This window comes from Python bivittatus, unplaced genomic scaffold, assembly GCF_059951505.1.
Source record: "Python bivittatus isolate LINGU-HERP-01145 unplaced genomic scaffold, Pbiv_v1 ctg000570_np1212, whole genome shotgun sequence".
NCBI lineage: Eukaryota > Metazoa > Chordata > Lepidosauria > Squamata > Pythonidae > Python > Python bivittatus.
In genome coordinates, this window is record NW_028277097.1 from 2,418,725 (window position 1) to 2,445,204 (window position 26,480).

At 37.8% G+C, this 26,480-nt stretch overlaps 2 protein-coding genes across 3 annotated transcripts in view; one reads left to right on the forward strand and one right to left on the reverse strand.

Moving 5' to 3' along the window:
• Positions 1 to 11,922, forward strand: part of IL6ST (interleukin 6 cytokine family signal transducer) — a 44,243-nt gene extending 32,321 nt beyond the window's left edge. The window contains exon 16 of the mRNA XM_088152883.1: positions 202 to 11,922. Coding sequence (XP_088009009.1) covers positions 202 to 897 — 696 coding nt within the window. The 3' untranslated portion in view covers positions 898 to 11,922. The remainder of the gene's footprint in view (positions 1 to 201) is intronic.
• A 1,229-nt stretch (positions 11,923 to 13,151) lies between these two features.
• Positions 13,152 to 26,480, reverse strand: part of IL31RA (interleukin 31 receptor A) — a 31,693-nt gene continuing 18,364 nt past the window's right edge. Inside the window, exons 9-16 of one of the 2 annotated variants that reach the window (XM_088152885.1) lie at positions 25,083 to 25,265; positions 22,063 to 22,164; positions 21,416 to 21,562; positions 18,851 to 18,991; positions 18,243 to 18,336; positions 16,980 to 17,046; positions 15,216 to 15,503; positions 13,152 to 14,238 (exon numbers count right to left, since the gene is read on the reverse strand). In XM_088152885.1, coding sequence (XP_088009011.1) covers positions 13,750 to 14,238; positions 15,216 to 15,503; positions 16,980 to 17,046; positions 18,243 to 18,336; positions 18,851 to 18,991; positions 21,416 to 21,562; positions 22,063 to 22,164; positions 25,083 to 25,265 — 1,511 coding nt within the window. In that variant the 3' untranslated portion in view covers positions 13,152 to 13,749. Of the gene's footprint in view, positions 14,239 to 14,923; positions 15,504 to 16,979; positions 17,047 to 18,242; positions 18,337 to 18,850; positions 18,992 to 21,415; positions 21,563 to 22,062; positions 22,165 to 25,082; positions 25,266 to 26,480 lie in introns of both variants that reach the window. The other variant, XR_015798292.1, reaches the window with a different exon arrangement.

Here is a 26,480-nt window from a genome sequence, read left to right on the forward strand (position 1 = left end):
ATGTGATTTAAGTGAGATAGAGACAAAGGTGAAAGGCCAAGGAGCACAACATTAATTTACTACTTGAAGAAGCTTGACTTTCTGACAGAAAGAAAGGAATGATGAATGCAGACTAAAGATAACACCAAATGAATGTAGATTTGACTTAAAATCAAGTTGCATCGCAGCTAGTTATAATGAGATTTTTGTCTTTTTTTTTAGCATTTTAATTCAAAAGAGGAGATCTATCCAGAGGGCAGTTTTACTGATGTCAGTGTTGTAGAAATTGAAGCTGAGGACAAGAAATCCCTTTCAGAACAAGATCTGAAGCCTTTTGACTTGCTTAGAAAAGAGAAGAATGCCTCAGAAGGTCACAGCAGTGGTATAGGAGGTTCATCCTGCATGTCTTCTCCTCGACAAAGTGTTTCGGATAGTGACGAAGGGGAACCTGCTCAGAACACTTCCAGCACTGTGCAGTACTCAACTGTAATACCCAGTGGCTATCGGGATCAGATACCTTCAGTGCAAGTCTTTGCCAGGTCTGAATCTACACAACCTCTCTTAGATTCAGAAGAGAGACCAGAGGATCAACAGATGCTTGGAAATGACAGCTCAACACCCAAGCATCGCTATTTCAAACAAAATGGTAGCTGGGATGACACAGCCACAGATTTTGAAAAAGCGAAGCAGATTTCTCCAATAAGTGAGGAAGATACTGCTGGGCTTTCAGCATCACAAATGGGTGGATCTGGCCCAGAAACAGATGAACAGGGAATGGTCTTAGTAGGCACATTTGCTCCCAGCCTAATGGAACAGGCTGCACAGCTTGAAAATAACACAATAGATGTAACAAATGAAGAGATGTCCAAAAGCTACCTTCCACAGACTGTAAGGCAGGGTGGTTATATGCCCCAGTGAAAAGAAGAGAGACTGTTATGCCATTGTACTGATAAGTTGAATTGTTTTTAAAATCTTGCTTCAGGTGAAAAATCAAGCTCATTTATGGAAGCCAATGTGGACAACATGGGATTTCGGAAATTTGAATAGACTTTTAATTGGAAATTTCCAGACTTACACTGAATTTTTCCTTCAAGCACTACATATATTCAACTTTGGAGACATGTTTATTACATTTCAGTTTTGTCCTGGGCATTCCACTTTGTTTTTAATGTAGCATATAAGGCTTCATTCATTTTCATAAAGATATAGGCCAGGAGTTGATGATTGCGAATACTTCCCTGCAGTTAAGACTATAAGAGGTTAAACAGTACGTTATGAATGTTCCATTTGTGATAATCTAGCACCAACTTTTCAAAAATAGTGTTTTAACTACAGTGAGAGTTATCCAGAGGTAAACAATTTACTGCCTATCTGGTCAAATGTAATTGCTTAAGGCAGAATATAAACATTTCATGGTTCTTAACATATCCCCATAATTAACTAACTAGAAATGTTTCATTTGCTTGGGGGCCTTCTCTGCCCCTAGCATGCTGCTTGTGTCAGCTGCATTAATTGAATGCATTATTTACCAGCTATTTGAATTATGATTATGTCAAAATGTTGACTGCCAATATTTCATGTTGACTTTTGACTGCCAGTATTTCATGCCTTTTGTATCTTGCAATTTGAGCCATATCTACAGAAATGTAAATACTATATTTGGGACTCAATCCTATAAAGTTAAATCTGTGTGTATGCTTATTTTTTATTACCATATGATCAGAATTAGAGGACAGTTGTTATTAAAGAGGAATGAATGCTGTTCTTTTGCTAACTGCTAAAATGCCAGGTTCTGGTATTCCTTCCTGTCTGTATTTATGAAGGCTACCATTATGTATAGAAACAGCACAGCTGGGTTGTTGAGGAAACCATGCTGAGTCATAGTCTTCATATTTTGCAGTTTTGTTCTCTCTGACCTATGAAGGAATTTATTTCCTGAAAATATCAGATCTTTTGGTTCATACAAATTTATTAATAATCTGTTTCTTTTCCCACAATGCATTAATAGCCTGAATGTGATTTTGATGCAGTCCAGGAACACTAAAATTGTATAAGAATTAAAGTTTATTTGATCATTTCTTAACAATTTCAGTATGTGTATATATTGAAACTTTAGTGGCAAGAGATCATCACCCTGATCATTTTCATGATCATCTTTTGTTTCTGAGGAGGTGCTACCAAGCGGTAGTTGACATTTATGCAGGAGACAAGATGGTGAGTTATATACCATAAGCTCAAAATGCAACCACAAATATCTTTTAATTATTTTCAAAGTGTTTCATCTAGGAATTGATTCTGAACACAGGTGCATTGCCATAGCCTTTTATGGCCTTATTTTACTCTGCTTTTTCTGCATGTGTTATAGTAATATTTTCATGCTTAGAAATGAAGTGAATGCCAGCCTATTTCATCAACAGTCTATTATGATTTGGCTCTTCACAGTTTGTCTTCTCTTTTCCAGGAATGTAAATCATTTTTGAAACTTAACAGCTTAATGCCTATTCATTGAAATTATCCTACACTAAACCCTAGAAAATGAGTGGAAATTGTTCATTGACAAAAACAGAGTAAATTGTAAACATAAGCCATGATGGAAGGGTCACTCTTTAATAGGCCAGGCTATCTTTTTCTACAAAAAGTCGTCATAATAGAATATCTTATCTCTTTCAGAGTTGTCCTCAAGTTTCCAAGCGTAATGGAAAAACTCAAGTCCCTATCTTATCTGGCCACTAGGGTAGTTGGTTCATTGTTTTGTGTCTCCTTACAGCAGATTAAATGTTATTACTGCAGGTGAAAAACTCCTATTAAAGTTTTAACAGTGCTTCTCAACTGCTTATGTGAACCTCTATTGTTGAAAGCTTTGCAGTCTACCATGTAAACAAGCTATTTTGAATATGTTTCCTCTTAAGTATAGCAGATAAAAGCCACTGATTCATTTTATAATTCCTACATTCTAATTGTGGAATGGATAGAGTGTTCATTGACATTTAGCTTTTGTTGTTCAGTCGTTAAGTCGTGTCCGACTCTTCGTGACCCCATGAAGCATATCGCGCCAGGCCTTCCTGTCCTTCACTGCCTCCCTGAGTTTGCTCAGTTTCATGCTCATTGCTTCAGTGATGCTATCTAACCATCTCATCCTCTGCCATCCTCATCTCCTTTTGCCTTCAGTCTTTCCCAGCATCAGGGTCTTTTCCAAAGAGTCCTCTCTTCACATTAGGTGACCAAAGTATCTGAGCTTGAGCTTCATTATCAGTACTTCCAGTGAGCAATCAGGGTTGATTTCCTTTAAGATTGACTGGTTTGACCTCCTAGCAGTCTAGGGGACTCTTAAGAGTCTTCTCCAGCACCACAGTTCAAAGGTATAAATTGTTCGGCGTTCAGCCTTCTTTATGGTCCAGCTCTCACAGCCATACATTGCTACTGGAAAAACCATAGCTTTGACTATGCGGATCTTTGTCGGCAAGGTGATGTCTCTGCTTTTTAATATGCTATCTAGGTTTGCCATAGCTTTCCTCCCAAGGAGCAAGGGTCTTTTAATTTCGTGGCTACAGTCTCCGTCTGCGGTGATCTTGGAGCCCAAATAAATGAAGTCTGTTACTGCTTCCATTTCTACCCCTTCTATTTGCCAGGAATTGATGGGTCCAAATGCCATGATCTTAGTTTTTTTAATGTTGAGTTTCAAGCCAGCTTTCGCACTCTCCTCTTTCACCCTCATCAAGAGGCTCTTTAGTTCTTCTTCACTTTCTGCCATTAGGGTGGTATCATCTGCATATCTGAGGTTGTTGATGTTTCTCCCTGCAATCTTAATTCAGGCTTGTGATTCTTCCAGCCTGGCATTTCTCATGATGTACTCTGCACATACGTTAAATAAGCAGGGTGACGGTATACAGCCTGGTCGTACTCCTTTCCCTATTTTGAACCAGTCAGTTGTTCCATGACCGGTTCTAACTGTTGCTTCTTGGCCCGCATACAGATTTCTCAGGAGACAGGTAAGATGGTCTGGTACCCCCATCTCTTTAAGAATTTGCCAGAGTTTGTTGTGAAGGCTTTTGCATAGTCAATGAAGCAGAAGTAGATGTTTTTCTGGAACTCTCGTGCTTTCTCCATGATCCAGCGAATGTTGGCAATTTGATTTCTAGTTCCTAGTTCCTCTGCCTCTTGGAAACGCAGCTTGTACATCTGGTAGTTCTCGGTTACGTACTGCTGAAGCCTAGCTTGTAGGATTTTGAGCATAACTTTGCTAGCATGTGAAATGAGTGCAATTGTGCGATAGTTTGAGCATTCTTTGGCATTGCCCTTCTTTGGAATTGGAACGTAAACTGACCTTTTCCAATCCCGTGGCCACTGTTGCGTTTTCCAAACTTGCTGGCATATTGAGTGCAGCACTTTAACAGCATCGTCTTTTAGTATTTTAAATAACTCAGCTGGAATATTGTCATCTCCACTAGCTTTGTTGTTAGCAATGCTTCCTAAGGCCCACTTGACTTCACTCTCTAGGATGTGTGGCTCAAGGTCAGTGGCCACACCAGCATGGACATCAGGGACATTAAGATCTTTCTTGTATAGTTCTTGTGTATTCTTGCCACCTCTTCTTAATCTCTTCTGCTTCTGTTAAGTCCCTGCCTTTTTTGTCCTTTATCATGCCCATCTTTGCACTAAACGTTCCTTTGATATCACCAATTTTCTTGAAGAGATCTCTAGTCTTCCCCATTCTATTGTTTTCCTCGATTTCATGGCTCATGGCTTCACTGAGTTATGCAAGCCCCTTCGCCAAGGCAAGGCAGTGATCCATGAAGGGGTGACATTTAGCACCACTGTCTAAATTATAAATTTTCCAGAAGCTACAGCTGGCACAGAATGCAGTGGCGTGGACAGTTCTGAATGCCCCTGGGGGGGGGCCATATAATACCTCTGTTACGCGAGCTGCATTGGTTGCTGGTTTGCTTCCAGGTCCAATTCAAGGTGTTGGTTATTACCTTTTAAAGCCCTTCATGGCACGGGACCAGGTTATCTGAGGAGCCGTCTCCCCGTTATATCAGCCCACCCCACTCGGTCTGGCAGAAGGGGCATGTTGCAGACCCCACCGGTCAAGGAATTTTGACTGGTCAGGACTAGGAGGAGGGCCTTTTCTCCCGTGGCCCCTGGTCTGAAGAACAACTTACCACCCAAGGTGTGGTGTGCCCCCACTCACATGGCCTTCAAGAAGAGCGTGAAATCTTGGCTATTGGCCGGAGGGGGGCTTGCACCAGTGGAATTGGCTTATGGGGTAATTGATTCTACCCCCCCCCCCCATCATCTTGAATATTTTTATGTGTAGGATCTTTTTATATAGTCTGACTTTTTAACTAATTAATGTGGGTATTTATATTTTTAATTGTTTTTGGGTTTTACTTTAACTGAACCACCCAGACTCACCCTCCAGGGGAGATGGGCAGCATACAATTTTAATAAATAAAATTAGGAGAATGTTATATTGCACAGGGATATTCAAAAAACAAATTACGCCACAACAATGTAACTTCACATATAGGAGAACTGTATTATTACTTCCTTATTTCTCCAGCCTTCTGACCACCTGCATTAGCCTCACATATTTTAGGTGGAAAGCGTTTGCATAATCTTTACTTAGAGTATACAATATCACTGCTAACATACTGAGCACTTCTCAAGTTCAGTATAATTACCTTAATCTGGAAAATTAGTAGAACATTGTAGAAGTGCCTCAAAAAGCCCTACTGGCAAAGGGATAGAAAAAGGTTTGGCTTTGTTTATTTGTTTTAAGTACCAGCTTTCAAACTGGCTTAATTTTTTTTTGAATTGGCCTTCATGTTTTCCCAAAGAGGCTTTCAACCTAAGTGAAGACTTGGTATATTGGGCTTTGTTTTCTAAAGATAGATTCCCCCATGGAAAGATTTGACCCTGGAAGCAGGGACAGCCTCAGTTCCTTCCTCCAACTCCAATGAGTTTTTCCTGACCTCCAAAGGAGAAAACTCATCAGTCTTATGACTCCTGGTGGACCAGTGTTTTTCAAACTTGGCAACTTCAAGATGAGAGGAATGCTGGTTGGGAATTCTGTAGTTGGGGAATTCTGTAGTTGAAGTCCATTCAGCTTAAAGTTGCCAAGTTTGAAAAACACTGTCACAGAAGACATAAGATTTCAGCATAAATATATTTTTACAAATTTGATTTATTAGTCATACATCAAGCTCCAATTTCTTCATTACTATCCACCTGTCATGCCAATTTTTTTTAAATGAAGCTTTAACTCCAATGATGGAATTAGAACACATTTTACCTTTTTATTGCAATTTATATCCTCATGGTATGTTCATAGAATCATAGGTACCTTGGAGGTGGTCTAGTCCAACCCCCTGCCCAAGACAAGAGTCCTCATAACATCTTGGACAAATGGTTGTCCAATCTTTTCTTGAAAACTTCCAGCAATGGAGCACCAACAACTCTGGGAGGCAAGCTGTTCCTCTGCTTAATAGTTTTCACTGTCAGGAAATTCCTCCTTATTTCCAGGTTGGAACTTCCACCCATTACTTCTTGTCCTACCCTCAGGTGCTATGGAGAATAAATTGATGCCCTCTTCTCTGTGGCAGCCCTTCAAATATTGGAAGATTGTTATCATGTCTCCCCTCAGTCTTCTCTTTGTACATTGCCCTTGGGTTTTTCCATAACTCTGAACGTGCATTCAAGTCTACTTGGCATTCAGTTGTGCTGAATAAAATCCCTCGAATAAACTGAATGTAGGATTGTTTTAAAGCTGCAATCTCACGTAACTGAATAAATTAGGTACAGAATAAGATTATGATATAACATTGTTTTAACTGAAGTTCAAAGTAATTCTGTACCTTGGGTTATTTAAATACAATTAAGAATCAAGGATTCTGGGTTTATTTTTATCACATCTAAAATAAAGTAATTGACATGATAAGGAAGATATTTATTTTGTCTTTTGAGATTTATAATCACAGCTTACTTCCATATCCAGAGGAATGCTGCTCTTGATATGCCTTAAACATAAGGGGAGGTTAGAGGGAAAGGAAGAAAATTACAAGAAAAGTTACAAAAAGGTGACTTAAGGGTCTTCTGCTTCTTTGTTCTGACCTTTTCCTCGGGTGAAATAACAATTTTACTTAAATGTTGGTATATATCAAAGTGGATATTCATAAATGTAGAGGCTGTGTAAATAAATAAGCTGCTTACTTACAGAAATGTCCATTAAGAATGAAAAAAAAATCTAAGTCTGTGATGAGCTGTTTTTTGTGTGTATTGTGGACACCATCTTGGCTTTTTTGACCACAACCTGTGGACAACCCTGCTGTGATGACTATGGATCTATTAATGGTTTGCTATGTAATTGGTCACTATAGCTAATTAAAAATAAGAGGCTATTTGTGGCATCATTATGAAATATCCCAGCGTCACTATGCCTCATTAAAATTGGTGTCCCTCCATTGGGCCCTTTTTAGCTAAATCCTAAAATGGCAGCTCAGTAACTCTCCTTTTTGTCCAATTCCTGACTGTAAAAAATATAAGGAAAAGAAGATTTGATTACTGTAAACTCTGTAATTGAGCATGTATGTTAAGGAAATCATGAAATGCTCATTCTGCACAATACGACAAAGTAACATTTAGACTATAGACCTTTGCAAACTATTTGGGTAGATGCCTGCCTTGATTAACATGCCTTCCTCAGGCCCACTTCCTATTTTATTGTTTCTAATCACTGGAGACATCGCTAACCAACTGGTGTCATAAACTAAAAACTTTGATTGATTGATACTTATGATTACTTCTTGGTCCTCCTATGTAACACATTTCTTCTCACTGTAAAAGGGAATGCCTTTATACCCTGCTCTTAACTGAAAAACATAAAACCAAAACGTAGATTTCTCTTAAAAATAGTTCTTATGAAAGAAGCCAAAGCCAGAAGGGAAGTTTGCTTTGTTCAAGAAATGGGGTGGGGTTGGCATGATGTGAAAAGACTATGACAGGACTCAAGGCATATTTTATAGAAGTTCATAAACAGCAGTTGCATTTATCAAATACAGTTGAAGAGAATTCAGGTCTAGATTTAGGCTAAGGTGATAGGAAATTATGCACTGAGTTTCAAAAGTGCTATATTTGAGTTTCAGTTCAGAGTTAATCGGTTTATTGTGCAACTTATTGCAAGTAGTCATGATGTTTCATAGTACATTGTTATCTTTATATCTGAGCATTTACAACAGCCAAAGTCCTCTACTTTCGCGATATGTGAAAGAGCAAATGTGTATTTTGCACGTTCCTTTCATCTGCTGGTGCTACCAAGAAGAGTTCACGGTGCCATTGCTAGACATTGCTGCTTTGTCTTTTTAACAGTTTCAACAGACACACGATGCTGATTGAATCTCCATCCGTGGATGGGGGAGAACAGCTCTTTATAAGTGGCCTAACATACAACGCTTTATAAGTTGTCTTCTGATAGCTAAGAAAGTAAGAGCTAAATTAGAGGAAAAGCAAAACACAACTCAGTGAATAAGGCAATCCTGCTGCTGCTGCTGCAATGAAGATGTACCCATTCAGCTTTTATTTGATCTGAGAAATCCGCACATACTCTACCTGTTGCAGGTCATCATAGTCAATTCATTTTGTATTATGTACCAGTAATCAAAACATAGATGAGCCTTTGACCTTTCCATAAACCTGTCGTGATACCCCTTCCTCATTGTGCGATTGCATGTTTGTTACTATCTAAATGTGAAAACACTTGTTAGCGTTTGTATTTATAGGTTTCAATGTCTTTTCCTTGAATTGCTGTTTGCATATTGCTTTGAAGCCCATCTATAAACAATTATAAAATTATTTTAAAAAAGAGCCATTATGTTGTTTGTTTTTGTTGGCATTGTTTGGCTATAAAGATAATGTTATGTATTTTCCTGTTTAGATGCTTTGTTACACTAATACAGTAATGATTGATCTCACCTTGTTTGTGAATTAGTTCATCAGTGGGAGGGATTAAGCTCACATGCATATATCAAGATACATTATTTTAGAAGCTGGAAAAGCTTCAACATCTAAAAAATAATTTCCAAAACTTCTTTGTATAATATCCAAATGCTGCAAAATCCACTGACTACACCATATGACAAAGTTATTAAATTATTTTGTACCACTTCCCATTTAAAAAGAAACTGGGGTTTATTGTTTAAACAATTGGTTAAAACATATTAAAACGTTTTACAAAATAAAACAGTCACTGAAGTAAAAACTGCAATTTTTTTTTTTAAGCAACATTTAGCACATTATCAAAAGGCCTGGGAGAATGAAAATAGTTTTTGCCTGGCATAGTCCTACTGAACTTGGCTAAGAGGACATTGCAAATTCAATAGATTATCAATGAAAAGGATAATTTTTAGGGTTTTAAAAATTGTCATTTTGCTTCAAAACATGGGGAAAAAAGAAATTGAAAATAGAAAAAAGTTAACAAAGGAAAATAATATACATGTATAAGAGATATAATATACCTAAGAAAAATACATTTCTTTTTCAACAATGAATTAACCATGACCACACAGAATATTGCTAAAGTTCAAAAGTGGAGACTATGCAACATTTCATCAAGGCAAAATTTTAAATTAGGTATGGCAGCTTTTCACTGAACTATATCCACCTGTTTAGCCCTAGTCCAAGCTTAATAAATCCAGACTTCTTCATAAATGAATAAATTCCAAATCTTTATAGTTCGTGTTACATTAACATTACATTACACTTCACATTAACATCTTTAAAACTTTCCCCATATTAACAAACTTAGAAATACTAAGCCAAAATTGATTGACAACCAGATTGACTGGCTGGCTGGCTGGCTGGCTGGCTGTCATTTTCAACTCCTAGCAACTGCATAGATTTTCTCCATGACGATATATCCCTAATCTGGTCTTTCAGGTCTTCCAATGGTGCACCCATCTCCACTGTAACTTGACTCCATCATCTTCTCTTTCCTTCCCCGTTTCCCACTGTTAGGCCATTTACAAAGAAGTCTTTGCATAATGTCTCCAAAGTAGGATAATTTGAGCCTACTGTAGTCATTTATGCCTTGAGTGAGAACTCTGCCTTGATTTGTTTGATGATCCATCCATTGCTTTGTTTTCTTGGGTGTCCATGGTATTTTCAGGAATCTTCTCCAACCTCACAGTTCAAAAGTGTCAATACTCTTCCTATCCTGTTTCTTCAAAGTCCAACTTTTGCTTCCATAGAGCATCACAGGGAATACCATGGCTTGCATGATTCTGATTTTTGTAGGTATAGAGACATCACAGCATTTGAATATCTTTTCCAAGGCCTTCATGGCTGCTCTCCTAAATGCTAATCTGCAGTATATTTCTTGAATCCTCATTCCTTTACTGTTGATGGTTGATCCTAGAAGGCAAAAGCTATCCACCACTTCTATATCTTCAGTGTCAATTCTAAGGCTGTTGTCATTAGTTTGATCTTCTTTAATTTAATCTTGGTCCCATTTTTGCTTCTTGACATTTATTACTAGAACTTGCAGATCCTTTGCATATTTGGCTATCAGGGAAGTGTCATCACCATAGTGCAGTTTATTGATGTTTCTTCCTCCAATGTTAAAACCATGCTCTTTTTCTTCTAATTCAGCTTCCTTTAATATATATTCAGTATATAGGTTGAATAAATAAGAGGAGAATACGCAGCCTTGTCTCACTTCTTTGCCAGCCTGGAGCCGATCTGTTTCACCATATTCTCTCCATACTGGGATAATCACAGAGGAAGTCCAAAATATGTGCCCTTTCCACCATTGTTCACTTCCAACCCTTCCTAAATATCTTCTAGGGATGTGCAACACATTAAAAAATGTCCCACTCAGTTAAAAACAACTTAAGATCAAAAGATTCAACAGTTGTTGATTTTGTTGCATGTTTTCATTATACTCTTTAATTATCTATAAACTGTAGGTTTGGGATGAAATAATACTTGTTTCCAGTGAGAATTTTAAAATTTCAAACACCGTTACTTGCTCCAGTCCAAATTGTATGGGCAAAAGAGATTTTAATACAATATATAACTATTCAACAATTGTGAATGACATAACCTCAATATTCCTAATGAGCCTAGCAACATGGAATATTTATAAGGCACTACTGTATTGTTCAATATTTTGCAAGGAGTTAATGCCACATCCTATTTCTCAGCTAAAAAATTATCTTGCTTCATTTTATATTACTGCTAAGAAGGCAAAAACATGACTTCACTTGTAATCCTAGAATAAAACATACAAGGTTAGAAGCAGTTTCATACTTTAATAATAGTAGTGGAGGAGAAAAGGGCATTAAATGACAATATTTTGTCTACTACTCAAAAGTTACAAATTTTAGAAACAGCTGATCTTCATCCCACCCTGATGATGATCCAAAAGGTTTTAAAAACTTGGCTTTTCTCCCAGATCTTGAGGTAGGCTGTTTGTGGAGCCCTGTGGGTGATGTTTCTTGTTAAAGAGAGAGTTCTTATCTGGATATCTGAGATTTCTTTGTTGTGTTTGTTGCTGCTGCTGCTGTTTTATGTCCTTATTTGATATAAGATGCCTAGAGTCACCTTAGAGTCAGGCAGTCTTTAAATCTCCGACATAAATTGCCCCCGGAGGTGAGACAGGCCCCCTCACTCCAGGCCTTTCGGAGGGATTTGAAGACCTGGCTTTGCCATCTGGCCTGGAGCGGGGAGGGAGGATATCAGAAATGGGGTTGGCTGGCCCCTTAGCGGCCTGGTGTGGCCCCTATCAGCCTCTTGGGTTTTTTAGCCTTTTTATCTTTGTAATGTCTGGTTTTTATAACTTTTAATTGTATTTCTGATTTTAGTTTGTTGTAAGCCACCCAGAGTCCCCCGTTGTGGGGAGATGGGCGGGGACAAGTCTATTAAATAAATAAAATAAATAAATAAATGTGTACCAAAACAAGTGTGTGTCTTCAGTCAATGCTATGTATGAAAACATAGCATTTAAAGATGCAAACTATAGCCCTTATTGCCATATTTATTCCCAAACTGGGCTATGGTACAGATTACTGTTATTTGTGTGGCATAAGGACTTGAATTACTGTGATTCATCAAAGATCCAGTGGAGGATCTGGGTGGCTGAATAGATTAACTTCAGCGTCTACATCTATTCAGTGGATTATTGAATCTACATAATTCTGAGTTTAGTATTTAAGGACTACCCAATTTACGCAGGGAAAATATGAAAACTGCATGTGACCTCTTCTCTAGCTACCATTAAGGAATACTGTACTTAGATCTGAAGGAAAGTTATTTGCTAAAGAAGATTCCTAATGCTGCCCCTTTGTATGCACCAAATCCATATTTTGCTTACACAAAAACCATAAGGGAGGAACCCATTTAGTTCCTCAATGTCAGTCAAAGGAGAAAAAAGATAAAATGCATCTGGTCAAAACCAGCATTTCTGTGCTCAACAAAAAATGACAGGGGTATGTAATCTAAAATAGTACATGAATCTCTCTTTGGCAGATGGCAACGATATTTCACTCGCCACATTGAACATTTCTGCAGTGCTTTGTGTAGTCAGCTTCTGTGGGATGAAGAATTCAGATGTTACCCTTTCTCCTCATATCAGGAACAAAGTCAAATTTATCACATGGTTACAATTCTCTAGATCTGAAGGCTGTTAACAGATCCTGACATTCGATGCATCTAACAGTGCAGTAAGCAATGTGCAAAATAAGGAAGTGCTTTGACAAGCTGAAAACAGACACAGGGTCTTTATGGCAAAATAGGATGCTAACCTCTTGGTTGTAAAAGCAACATTCTCTTCATAGCTTCTAATACTCCTATCACCTCATCACAACCCTTTGCAGGATTTTTTTCCCCCAGTCTTTCTCTTCCAAGAAAATCTAGTTCATCTCAACACTGGGTAGACTATGAAATAGTTTTACTGATAGAATGGCATCTATAACATAGCTTTTGAGAACCACCTATTCAGGCAAAGTATCATGGCATTAATAGAAACAACTATCACCCCAGAAATTTTGAACTTTGACATTATAGAGCATATGAACTCTTTAAAGGATGTTACAAAACTTTTTAAAGTGGCCTTTTTACTCTTACACTCTTAGATTAAAAATATTTTCAGCCATTGAATATACAAAGCCTATTTATATATAAAAATATTTATTTATACATCACCTTTATACCAACCTTCATAACAAATTCAATTTAATTTTGATTGACAATTATATCACTTCATTTTCCCCTCCATGTGTAACATACATGAGATGTATGATTACTAGACTAGAATAATGAGACAAAGATTTAACAAGACATGACTTTGACTGTACTTGTGACAAAAGCATATTCAACAAATATAATACTTTGAAACAATTGGTGAACTGGGAGAAGTATATCTTCAGCTCTTTGGGTCAGGTAAGCAGGGGATAAATGCAACAGAAAGTAAGGACATATGAATACTATTTAACTCATAATGATGCTGCATTTTCTTCTACATCTAATGTTTCTCCACTTTTTCTATTCAGTTTATCATTATATTTTATTAGGAAACAGAGCAAGTGAGAAACATGACACCCTGATGTAAGTATTTTATATCTCCTAATAAATCTGGAACAAAATTTATCAACCATTAACAACAGTTGAAAAAACATGCAGTTCTTACGTGATCAATATTTAGTAAAACAGCAGCTGTGACAAGTGGTCATTCAACATAGGATGTCCCATAGGATTTTTTTTTTAAGTATTTTGCAATTAATACTTTGTGAATAATTTAACTGCATCCGTTGCTATATAAGGATGTCCAGTGCTATTTGGTATGTAACAGGCCAAGGGAACATGCTGGGTTTCAGTTTCTTTTGTATTTTGTTCTACATTCTCACAATCCAGGAACTCTCTTGTACAAACTGAGTTTTTCAAATATGGATTAAATTCAGTTCTCTCCTTTAAATTTACCTGATGTGGCATTTCTTCATTTACATAACTTTCGGAATCCCTGGTCACAGCTGGAAGTATTTGATTCTTGGAGTCATCCTTCAAAGATGACACTGGAAGAAAACACTCTAGAGCTTTGTATTCTCCAGTGCAAAAAGTCTCTTGACCAGCAACCATAATTTTTGCAGTAACATCTGCTTGTTTGAAGCAGTCTTCAGGATTCAGCAACGGTAACTCATTCTCACTGCAAGTATCTGTTTTCAAAATATTGATGTCATCCTCAGAAGGTGAGTTGCCCAGTATGATTTTCTGTTGGAGACAGGAAAAATACAGATTTGAAGAATTGAAGCTTCCTTTACTAGTGAAAATTTAACTTCCTTATTTTCAGTTTCAGTTAAGAATGTAAAGTGGGTATTAACATGCAATGTAAACTTCTTGAATAATGTCATGTCTACCAAAATTATGTGAACCAAACTATCAGTGAAACTTCCATGTGTTACGTGCAGTATCTTAATTGAACTGTGCAGGTGCAAAATATGCACTAAATCAATGTCATCAAAACAAAAAACAAAAAAGCGAAGGTCCTAATTTAATTTTCAAAATTGTTCAGACAGTTCTTCGCAGAGAAACTGTATCAGACATGACAATCTCAATCTACTGGAGGCCTAAAACTGCCATTAGTGTCCTATAGGCTGTTCTCAGAAGCAATAGGGTTCATTGTTCTCCTCCGGAAGGGTGTACACTGGTCACTGCATGCCCACTGCTCATTTCTTGTCCTTCAGAGACAATAGGCATAACAGGGCTGCATTTTCCTCATCATCTAAAGTTTCTTAATCCACTTTTTTCATTCAGCTAATCATTATATTTTATTAGGAAACACAGCAAGCAAAAAACATGACACCCTGATGTGAGTATTTTATATCTCCTAATAATCAAATCTGGAACAAAATGTATCAACCACTTTGCAATAGTTGAAAAAACATGCAGTTCTTACATGGTCACTATTTAGTACAACAGCAGCTGCAACGAGTGGTCATTCAGCATAGGATGTCCCATAGGATTTTTTTTTTAAAGTATCTTGCAATTTATGCTTTGAGAATTTAATTAACTGTATCCAGTGCTATATAAGGATGTCCAGTGCTATTTGGTATGTAACAGGCCAAGGGAACATGCTGGGTTTCAGTTTCTTTTGTATTTTGTTCTACATTCTCACAATCCAGGAACTCTCTTGTACAAACTGAGTTTTTCAAATATGGATTAAATTCAGTTCTCTCCTTTAAATTTACCTGATGTGGCATTTCTTCATTTACATAACTTTCGGAATCCCTGGTCACAGCTGGAAGTATTTGATTCTTGGAGTCATCCTTCAAAGATGACACTGGAAGAAAACACTCTAGAGCTTTGTATTCTCCAGTGCAAAAAGTCTCTTGACCAGCAACCATAATTTTTGCAGTAACATCTGCTTGTTTGAAGCAGTCTTCAGGATTCAGCAACGGTAACTCATTCTCACTGCAAGTATCTGTTTTCAAAATATTGATGTCATCCTCAGAAGGTGAGTTGCCCAGTATGATTTTCTGTTGGAGACAGGAAAAATACAGATTTGAAGAATTGAAGCTTCCTTTACTAGTGAAAATTTAACTTCCTTATTTTCAATTTTAGTTAAGTGATTAACATTAACACAAGATACTGCAAGCTAAACTGTGTATTAACATGCAATGTAAACTTCTTGAATAATATCATCTATCAAAATTACGTGAACCAAACCATCAGTGAACCTCCATGTGTACATATAGCATCTTAACTGAACTGTGCAGTTGTAAAACATGCACTAAATCAAAACAAAAAAGCGAAGGTCCTAATTTATTTTTCAAAATTGTTCAGGCAGTTGTTTGCAGAGACTGTATCAGACATGACAATCTCAATCTACTGGAGGCCTAAAGTTGCCATTTGTGCCCTATAGGCTGTTCTCAGAAACAATAGGGTTAATTGTTCCCCTCTGGAAATATGGGCACTGCTCACTGCATGCCCATTGCTCATTTCCTGTTGTTCAGAGATAACGGTTGCCTTCTGAGAGAGATGGGCAGCATATAAAGTTAATAATAAAAAAAATAATAATAAATAGGCAAGGGGAACAAAGGTTCTTGTTCCCTTTACTTGCAGGACAATAACCAGCAACAACCAGCTACTGCTAGAAGAAAGAATGGGCTGATAAGTACCAGCTTGGTTGAGAGGAATGGAAGGAACCATCACCAAGCGAGATGTAGATGAAAAAAAGAAAAGAAAAACAGGCAATTCTACTGCTGTCACTGTCCACATGGATGTGGCAACAGCAGAAAGAAGAGTAGCTACTCATAGGCTTGCTTGTCTATCCTATGAGCCATTGCTTCTTCATTCAGTCAAGCAAGAAACTTTTGGTAGGTTCTACCAGCCAGTCCCTCTGCCCTCTAATTGCTTACTTAATATGGTTATTCATTCAGGTGCTCACCAGCTTCAGTATGCAATTTACTGTAGCTGCAGTGGCCAGAAAGAAGATACTACAAGCTCACTCTTTGAGTCTAAAGACAAGTTGCATTTTCAGAGGGAAGGTAAGGGAGAGAAAGAAGGATGGGCGATGGCAGCATCACCCAGGACAACCAATGCAACGGGTAGGGGCTACTCCCTCAATGGATCCAATCTCATGGCTGCTGCCACCCAGAAATGGTGGCTGCTGCTGCACATCTCAAGGGCTGACAAGGAACTTTTTTGGGCTAACAGACTATGATAGTTATGGCAAAAAAATGAATTGGGAGGCTCATCATTTACAGCTAGGTCACTTAGCTATTTTTGCTATGCAAAATTGCACCTTTTTTTTAAATCATAAGATTACCCCCAATAATAGTGAATCTGAGCTTTCTGAGATGAAAAAAGTTCGAAAAGCAAAGTCCGTGGCTGCTATATTCTTCTTCTCCATAACCACAAGAAGATTCAAGTTGCATTAAGCCTGGGGAAAATTCTGAGCCATCACAGTAATTTTTCCACAACCTGGTTGCTCAGCAAAGATCAGTCCTTACCTGAGATGCAGCAGGACAACTTGCTATTACAGGACGTGGTATCTGAGGCCAGCAAATCCTTTTCATCCTGACAAAACAAAAGCAAAGTGATTTAGTTCTCCAATACTTGCATTTGGTGACATCTCAGGAAAGGTCAACTTCCTTAAATTAAAATAAGCTCTTTCCTTTCATTATCTAGGATCACTGATTCATTTATGTATTTTATCATTACAGTGTTAGGTTGTGAAAACTCGCTCATCATAAGGATAAGACCTCTGTCTTCCTATTCCAGTGGCTCATTTTCATACATCTAATAGTAGAGTAAGTTACAGCCCAATAATATACATGTCTACTTAGAAACAAGTCTCATTCAGTGAAAGGCTCCAAGCCAGATAAAACAATCCACTCTAAGGAGAGGGAAAACAAAGAACTTTCTCCCTCCCAAGGATGGCAGAGAATATGGGTAGTTACCATCAGGGGGCAAAGAACATTGCATAGCTGAGAAATGGATTTTTGCTTTGGGGAATTTTTCTTTTGAGATGGAAATATTTTGAGACATATTTTAGCACTTGGAATTATTGAAATATTTGGAGCGTTGAGACTATTTTGAGGGAACTTTGGATACTGGTATTCCCTGCTTGATACAGAATATATACAGTTGTTGTTTAAGTGTGGGGAAAATGCATACAATTGCCCAACATTTCAAAGATGTTTCAGTAACTTCAGGGCAGTGTGCCAGTGGATATGGAGGGGAACACTTTTCCTGGTCCTTGCTTAAAGCTAGTTCCTAAAACTGTGTTGTATATAACCTGTGAGACTGTAAAACTCTATCCTTGGGCAAGGGAAGCTGTTGTGCCCCCTTACCAGGATGATATGCTTGGGAAATATAAAGAACTGCATCATCCAAAGCTTCTTAATTGAAAGCTGCAGCAATCTGAAGAATAATGAAAACTTTAGATTATGTTAAGAAGGAGCTTCATGTAACCAATGAAAGGGGGAAAGGCAAAGGAGATTGGACTGTGATTTGCAACAAGCCTTGTCACATGACCTCAGTTTAACCCAGCAATTTAAGCATTGTTCACTTCACAAAGTGAGACATGGGAAAAACAATCTCAACACCCTCACAGATGAACTCTCTTGGAGGAAAAGTCAAAAAAAGGCCAACAGCCTTGAACTGCTGGAAACTGAGGTTATGTGCTAGCCAAAGCAAGAACTTGCATGGACCTGGACAACATTACTGATTATTGACATTTCATTTTCAATCATTTTTTAAAAAATACTCACATTTGATATTTTACAGCCCATAATAGTCCAACAATTAATAGGCATGACATGAATATTCCAATGGAAACAGTTATAAAGACAATGTCTGTTATACCTAGAGGAGGGAGGAAGAAGAGCAAGCAAATTAAAATGTCAAATTCCAAATATTTAAGTCAAGAGTTCCTAATGACATTTCATACCTAGGGGTCAATGAAATTAGTGGGACTCATTCCATGAGGTTGCAGCCAGAAAGAGAGAAGTACACATCTGTGGTAATAGCTGAGCTAAAGATACAGCAATTTCTGACTTCTCCTTACTATGAACTGTTTCAGATGGTTATCATGACTAAAACAATTTTAACTACTCTACAGATTCTTTAGAGCTCATTAAGAAGCAACACATTAAGAAATGCTGCTGTTTAATGTTTTTATTATCTTTCTCCATTCCATATAGTGAAGCACTACCAGATCTAGCACAGTGTCTTTTTCATTTGTAGGCTAGAAGATTAGCACTGTCTCATTTTCACTCATCTAGAAGTCATTGGGTTCTTTCTGGTTAAAAACAGTACAAAAATGTCTTAAGAAAAAATGATATATGAAGAGAAAAGCTATTTGTTTTGAATAACTTACTAAATAGCTTAGTAACAAAGTAAGTTTCTTTTCCAGTTTGTCCTCCAGCAGTGGTGTTTGCCCTAATCTGAGCTCTGTACCTGGTGTTGGATTGCAAGGATTTAAGTTGGTACTGCAGGACACTGCCATTCACCGTTTCTTCTATTAAGATATAAATGGAAGGTTAAATGGTTATCTCATCCAACATAGAACATCTGCCATTCCTTCAAGCCTCTTTCATCATTCATTCATTCATTCATTCCAAGTGCTTTTATGCCACTTCAGATTCTAAGTGAATTATAATAAAAGGAGGGGAACAACCTCAGCAATTACTTCTATAAACTCTTTCTATAGGCCATTTCCTTTCTCATTTTTCTTTCTTTTTACCACCCCTCCCTGAAACATGACTGAACAGTTCTTAAGCACAGAGTTAATCAACAGGGGCGCAGTGTGAGGCATAGCGTCTGGCTTCACAACTATTGAAAAGAGCAGCTCACGTATTTGTCTAGAGGACAGGTTAGAAAAGCATATTGTCAGCACCTAAGAACTGTAGGTAATTTCCTATTGAGTTTATACTGGAGCAGGATATTCACAACTGCTGTCCATTCAGCCAATCTACCATGATATCTAATTGGAAGATGCAACCCCCACCCCCGTTTTAAAAAAATTATTATATTTATACCCTGGCTTTCTACTGAATTGAACATGTTCAATAGCATCCCTCAGACTGACTGATAAGATTTCCCCAGGGATATTTTATTTCCCAATAGGCATTTGCAAGATAAGATAGTTTCAGAAAATCATGATTTAGCTAGTTTCTTGTCATTCAGCTATTGGATCACTGGGGAGATGGATTCAGCCATTGTTAGGGCTACCAGATTTGGACTGAAAAATCCAGGCAGCCATTAGATAGCAGCAAAAAGATTCAGAAAAATAAATACAATTACCTATGTGATTTTCTGATCTGCTGACTCAGAGATGGAAATATTGTTGGTTTGTCAATACTGTGTGATTGAGCAAAGTGACAATTGAGGCACTTTCACACAGTGCTGCACTACTCCAGCATTAACTCTGCACTTCTGCATCCTTATCTGACAACTGATCTTAACTTTTTCTGGCCCAGCTATGACATATCTAATCTTCTTTCTAATCTGAAGCTCTGCAGAGCTTGTAAGTGGTCCATTTTCAGCTTCAGCTGATCTAGCATTCTGCTTACAGGCCCTTAATATGGAATGTGGCTTGATCCTTCTTCCTTTACAACAACCTCTCTGATTTTCATATATGACAAAATCCAGATCATCTTGCTGATTCTGCTTTAAAATACATCTGAGATTGCCTATGTTATTCATAGAACTGCATGCTGATCTGTATGTAGACCCTTGTAATTTTCAGGTACACAGCACCTAGGGGAAGGGAGTTGGGGTAAAATTGTCTTCACCTTCAAACTACTTGGTTTTTTCCCTGCAGTAATGGGGCTGCTAATTATTTGTTTTTGTTTTGTGTGGAGTGGCAGGTTGAGTGGATTGTTGTTGCTCCAAAACCATCTCACCATCATCATATATACACCTGAAAAGTCCTCTTCCCAATGCTCCAGAATGGGAACGCAAAGCTCAGTTTTCTTGATACATACTACAGAATCAGAAACTACTTAGAATGGCTACCACCGTAACTGTAAGCACAATTCTGACTATTTTTAGAGTCAATAATCTACTTATTAAACTGATTGGGTTATCCTTATACAACTCCAACATAGCAACATCATGTCTAGGAGCCAGTGACAGGCTTTATTCTCCCTCTGTTCTTTAAAATTAACGTAATGTCTGCTTTATTCAAGAGCAAGAGAGATTCAAGCTTGTGATACAATGTCTGTTTGTAGAAATTGTTTAGTAAGGATCTCCCTTTCTGCTGCACTCAAGTCATTGCAATAACATGCAACCATGTTGCATCTATTATAAACGCTGTGAGCCATCTGAAACCTACGACTTTGAACAGACTAGGGTATCGCAGGAACTCAGCTTGACAAATGGCAGCCTCCTATAATTGTTTTTTACTGGGCATTCCCGGAAGAAGCAGCCAATCAACAGGGTAAAATAATGCCACAACTGTAAAGCACATCATTGTATGCTGACATTATTATAAGGCCAGGTATTTTTCAGCAGAAGTTCTCAAATTGTCATTTCAAGCAAACTAGGACCATCTCTATGTAACAACAAACACCTTTCCTACCAGCTTTAGAGAATGTTTAGGAAACCAAAGAAATCAGGAAATATATTAAAGAAGCAAAGAATGTAAGACTAAAAAGAACTGGAATAGGCTGACTCAAATTATTCCAGGCTGTCATCTATCCTAATGGGGTAGGTATACAGCCTCTTCTGCATTATGTTCAGTAGAGACAAGAGAGCACAGTAGAATTCCATCTCTAGAACAGGGTTAGGGTTAGGCAATTAAACAAAGACATAACAGTTGAAGTTACTTAAAGCAGTCGACACCAAGTTTAAATAAAGGCTACCTCAGACGAAGAAAGCATACCTCTGAAGTTAAAGCATTGGCAACAGCTCTTCTTTTGTTTCATGCTTGTATACATACCCAATTGTTTTCCATCTTCTGCTTTATACAATATAGTATAGTTAATAATTACACCATTTCTTTCTGATTTTGGAATTTCTTCCCATTTTATGATGGCATCATTTTTACCAGGATTTTTCACTTCAGCATTAGGACCTATAGATGGGACTAAATCATACAGAGTAACTTTAACAGTTTCAAAGCATCATAGCAGTTGATTAGGAAATAGCTCTTCCAACAAGAAATGGCCATGTGGATCATGGAAGGAGTTTTGATACTTTGGAAATGGAATGTATCATATATAAACAGAACAAGATGGGCCACTGGCCTAGGAAGATATTACTAATATCTATGTAAAGAGAGACTAAAATGCCAGGGCTTTGGGGAGAATTTTTGCCAATAGGTAGTTGATATTGAAATGTGACAGGTAGGTCTCATATATGATGGAGATAACAATTTCTACTGCCTACTAAAGCTTTGATTGCAAAATGATCCTCCAGTATTTTCAAAGAGGTAAGCAAGTTCAGATTTCCTTTGTACTTGTTAACCCCTTATTATAAATTGGAAAAAGACATTTCTGCTGAATAATGTATCCTCCATGCTAGCTACTTAGCTAAAGTTGTAATGAGTTCAGTCCCTATCAGTCCAGGACCACTGTTTATACGTACTTCCTTCATAAAAGTAGATATTGGTAGAACTCGGCATTTTTATTTCACCTTTATGCAGAGGGTATACTGAAAAATGATAGCATGTATGGCGTTTAAAGATTCCTGGAAGAAAACAAAAGTAATAGAATATTACCCTTCTTTCAAGGTTGTTCGCAAGAATCCTATTAAATGCTACTTATATGCTACACTGCCAAAAAAGGCAGAAAAATAAAACATGAGAGTGAAGGCTTCAAACTCTTGGTAAGAATTTTACTTTTGTACTGTACTTAATAAATATTCCCAAATCCAGGGGGCATCCATGGGGGGGGGGGAATCAAAAAAGTCAAGATGGCAGCCATGACTGTGTAATTAAAACCCTGGCTTTTTTTTACATGCACCATACTATGCACCATAGCATGTAAAAAAGAGGAGAAATTCAATCATACAATTGCAACCACCATCTTGTGAAATTTTTCACCCCTCCTGCCAATGCCCCTGCCCAACTCTGTTACGCTTTGCCTCTGTATTACATCTGCCACACAGATAAGTTAACATACCAATCTAGCATAGGCAATGCTTTACAAATATTCATTTCCCTGCTGGACTGGGTGGAACTACAGTATGCAGTTTAAAACCTACTCCTAAACTAGATTGCTACATTTGGGACTATCTTTATATTCTTACTATTGTGCATATAGTATGCATTTATCTCACGTATATACTGTTTTCCAAAACTTGCTGTTCTCAAATTACCAACCAACATATAAGCAGAAATCACAGAAATGATATAAACAAGAGTCACTCCTCGTGAGATGGGCGGTGTCCAAATTTGAAATATAAATAAATAAATAAAATATAAGGAAGGCTAAAATCTTTAAAGCACAAAAAGCTTTCCACAGTAGCTGCAATTAAACTAAAAGCATTTAAAACTGGGACAAAACCAGGTCAGAAGCTTCTGCTATCAGCTTCTGAAGAATCAACAACAGTGTGAGAAAATGCTTGCCCCATCTTTCCCCTTGAACTAATTAAGGCCAATGCCTTCTGAGGAAAGTGAATCCCAAGCCAAAGACACCATCAACAGGCTCAGAATTCTTCTGTTTTTGATTGATTTTTAAGAGCACTTTTGGAACTGCTGAACTATCTTGGCAGGAGAGCAGAACATAATTACACGAAGCAGAACATTCAAAACAGCCATTCCTTTATGCCAAAAATGTTGTGTGCATACTGAATTACATAACTCAGCTTCAGCAGCAATGGAAGACAATCTAATCAATCATTTGTTTACTGAAAAAGACAGTCCTGTTATTTGGCAAGTCAAATTCTGCATATTTAAGAGAGACTGGCAAAGGCAGCAGATGGAAAAGGAAACGTCTTGCCTATAAGGCAAGAGAGGAAGAAAGTATATTGCCAGAGATCACAAGTTTAGTGATGTTGCTTTCTTTAGTTCTAGAATTTAAATCCCCCTTTCTAAAATATTTGAGAGACTGTGACTCATAGACAAACACTGAAGCATCAATAAATATACAATAAAATGAAATAGCCCTAACATGCAGAAATGATTAAGCTGATGATATGTATTATTTGTAGCTAGGCGTGGATATTATTGTGCCTTGTTATATAAATGCATTCTGTGCTCATCACAATAATGATACTTTTCAAAGCATACAACAACTGAGGGTGGATTACTCTCGAAAACTTCAAAGTTCTGAAGCATTCTCCTTTGCTTAAGTAACACTCAGAGATCTTCGTAAATAACACTAAGCACACACAAAATCTATATAAATGGTGACCAACTAAAGCACGTACAGTGGTACCTCGGGTTACGAACGCCTCTGTTAACGAACTTTTTGGGTTACGACCAGCTCCGGCCGCAAAAATTTACCTCGGTTTGCGAACTCCGCCTTGGGGTACGAACAGGATACGTGGTCTTTTTCCCTCCCGTGACACGGTCCGCGGCCATTTTTCCGCCCCTGACATGTGGTCCATGGCCATTTTCCGCCATGACACGTGGTTGTAGGGAGGGGGACTCTCCCTCCAAGCAATAGCTGCCTCCCTGTCCTCCACGCCAGAACGGATTAACGGTAATTACATTGAACCTTATGGGGAAATTTCATCCGGGTTGCGACCAATTCGGGTTGCGACCAGAGTCACGGAACGAATTAAATTCGTAACCCGAGGTTCCACTGTATACTGTGGTAAAATGTTGAATAAAGCTGGAGAAATGGATGGAGTCATGGAGAAATCTTAAGAGGTGCCAGTGGTGGTGGTAGGATAGTGGTACCATGTGGTCTGCTATGAGGAATGAATATTTATCAAAAGAAGCAAAACTAGCTGTATATAAGAATGTGCTTCTATCCACTTGCATGCACGTTGAATGTAAAAGGAAGTTGAATGCAGTAGGAATGGGGTACTTAAGATATGCATGTGGTAAAGTAGGACACAATGGGGACAAGACTACACAAATGATGAATGAATGTGGGAGTGAGGTCAAATAGGACTGAACAGCATGAAAATACATTCAGATGGTTTCGTCCGAGAGACATGAGTGAGGACCGAATTGCAAAGCGGTCCATCAGTCAAGAGAAAGGGGAAAGCATAGAAAGTTGTAGCTGCAATTGAGAAGAGCCTCAATAAAAGATTAGCAAGAAGTTTAAAGAACAAAAGGCAGAGGAAGGACGTGGCGAAAGTAAGTATAATTTGCAAATATGGAGCAGCATAGTGGATGACATTGGTGTAAACTAGACATAGCTATATTTATTTTTATTTTTCTTATCTCATGCTTTTAATTTATCTGGCTTAGTATTTCTTACTCCTTTTCTGTGCTTGTCCTAAAATTGCTTACTCTAAAAAAAAAAATAACACAAAGGATATGTATGTACACTGCTAATTCCCAAATAAATCTCTCAATGTAATGTCCATTTTTAATAAAAGAAAAATAGAGAGGGGAGATAGGACATAACTGAAAAACATACTGTAGGTAAAAAGACAATACTTAGAATCACTCCCACACATAGTGTATGTAATTAGCCTTAAAAACATACCTTTGGGGGAAGTCCATTCTGTGATATTTGTTATTCTATCCCAAGATCGCTTGTCTGGGTCTGTCTCCAGTTCATCGTACCATTCTATAATATAACCATTTATTTCTGAATCTGTTGGATCCCATGTCAAAATCATTTCCTCTCCTGAAGGAGAAGCCTTCAGACTAGCAATTCTTTGATGTTCTAAGAGAATAATTGTCCATGTTAACCAGGTAAAATAGATCAGCAATTTAAGCAGTGATTACAACTGACAATGCTCGGCAGGGATGATTTACAGCAAAAGAAATCAGTAAATTACAGTATGGTAATATATATTTTAAAATATTGAGAAAGGGTTTCATGTGTTTCCTGACAGAAGATGTGGCAACGTAAACTGGAATACCTATATATTATCAATCCAGGGTGCAAAAATAAACAGTGAATAGTAGTGAAATGTTCAAATTACAGAGAAGTGTCTCACTGGGACATTCCTTTCTCTAAATGCTCAAGACTACACTTATCTAATGGGATGGAAACACCTATGCATACAGAATTTATGCCAAATCCTGGTGTCGCAAACAGTCCCAGAGTTAAGAATGGAAATGCAAAAAAATTCAGCTCAGCTAATCTCCCAAATGAGGACATTAAGCTATCGCATATCTCTCAGGCACAAGTTTTTAAGACACAAGTGTCTGTTAGCCACTTTACTGCTTTAGTACTTAATGCAAACTCTTTGGCCACTCACCTGTTCACTGGTAAGCAGGAACAGGCACAAATTTGTAAATGATCTTTTTCCTAGAGGTTTTGTGGATCATAACACTGAGGCACACAAAACAACATAGGACTTGCTCCAACCTCCTCCCAAATGAAACATCACATCTGTTGCAAATCCTGCAAAGGGAGCCAAGTCCTTTCTAATGACACAGGAAGAAACAACTGAAAAGATAGCAAGAGGGACACCAACTATCTTGCCCTTCTTGAGGAAGAGGAGTAAGATGATTATCAGAAGAACTTCAACTCCAGATAAGCAACCTTCTTTTGTGGTGTAGTCACAGTGATAGGAAAATAACAAGCTGGCCTGGCTGAAAGAGAATGCACTCTCTATCATACTAATGGTGAAACATGAACTGAAGGGCATACTTGATTTGCAAAACTAAATGGGGTGCATTTACTCCTCATTTATCCAGAAGGATGTACTAGAGTCCATATTACAATGAAGATAGTCTAGAGAGACCAGCACACTTTTTGTCCTACACAGAGAATGTAACACTGAACAAGTACCAACCCATGGGGAAAAAAGGGCATAAAAGACTTGGACATAAAAGTAAAGTATTCTTAGTTGCTAAAAAGTGTAAAGCACCATTCCTTGTCATCCTGTGAGAAAAGAAAAAAATATTTCTAATACTAATTCTGGCTTCA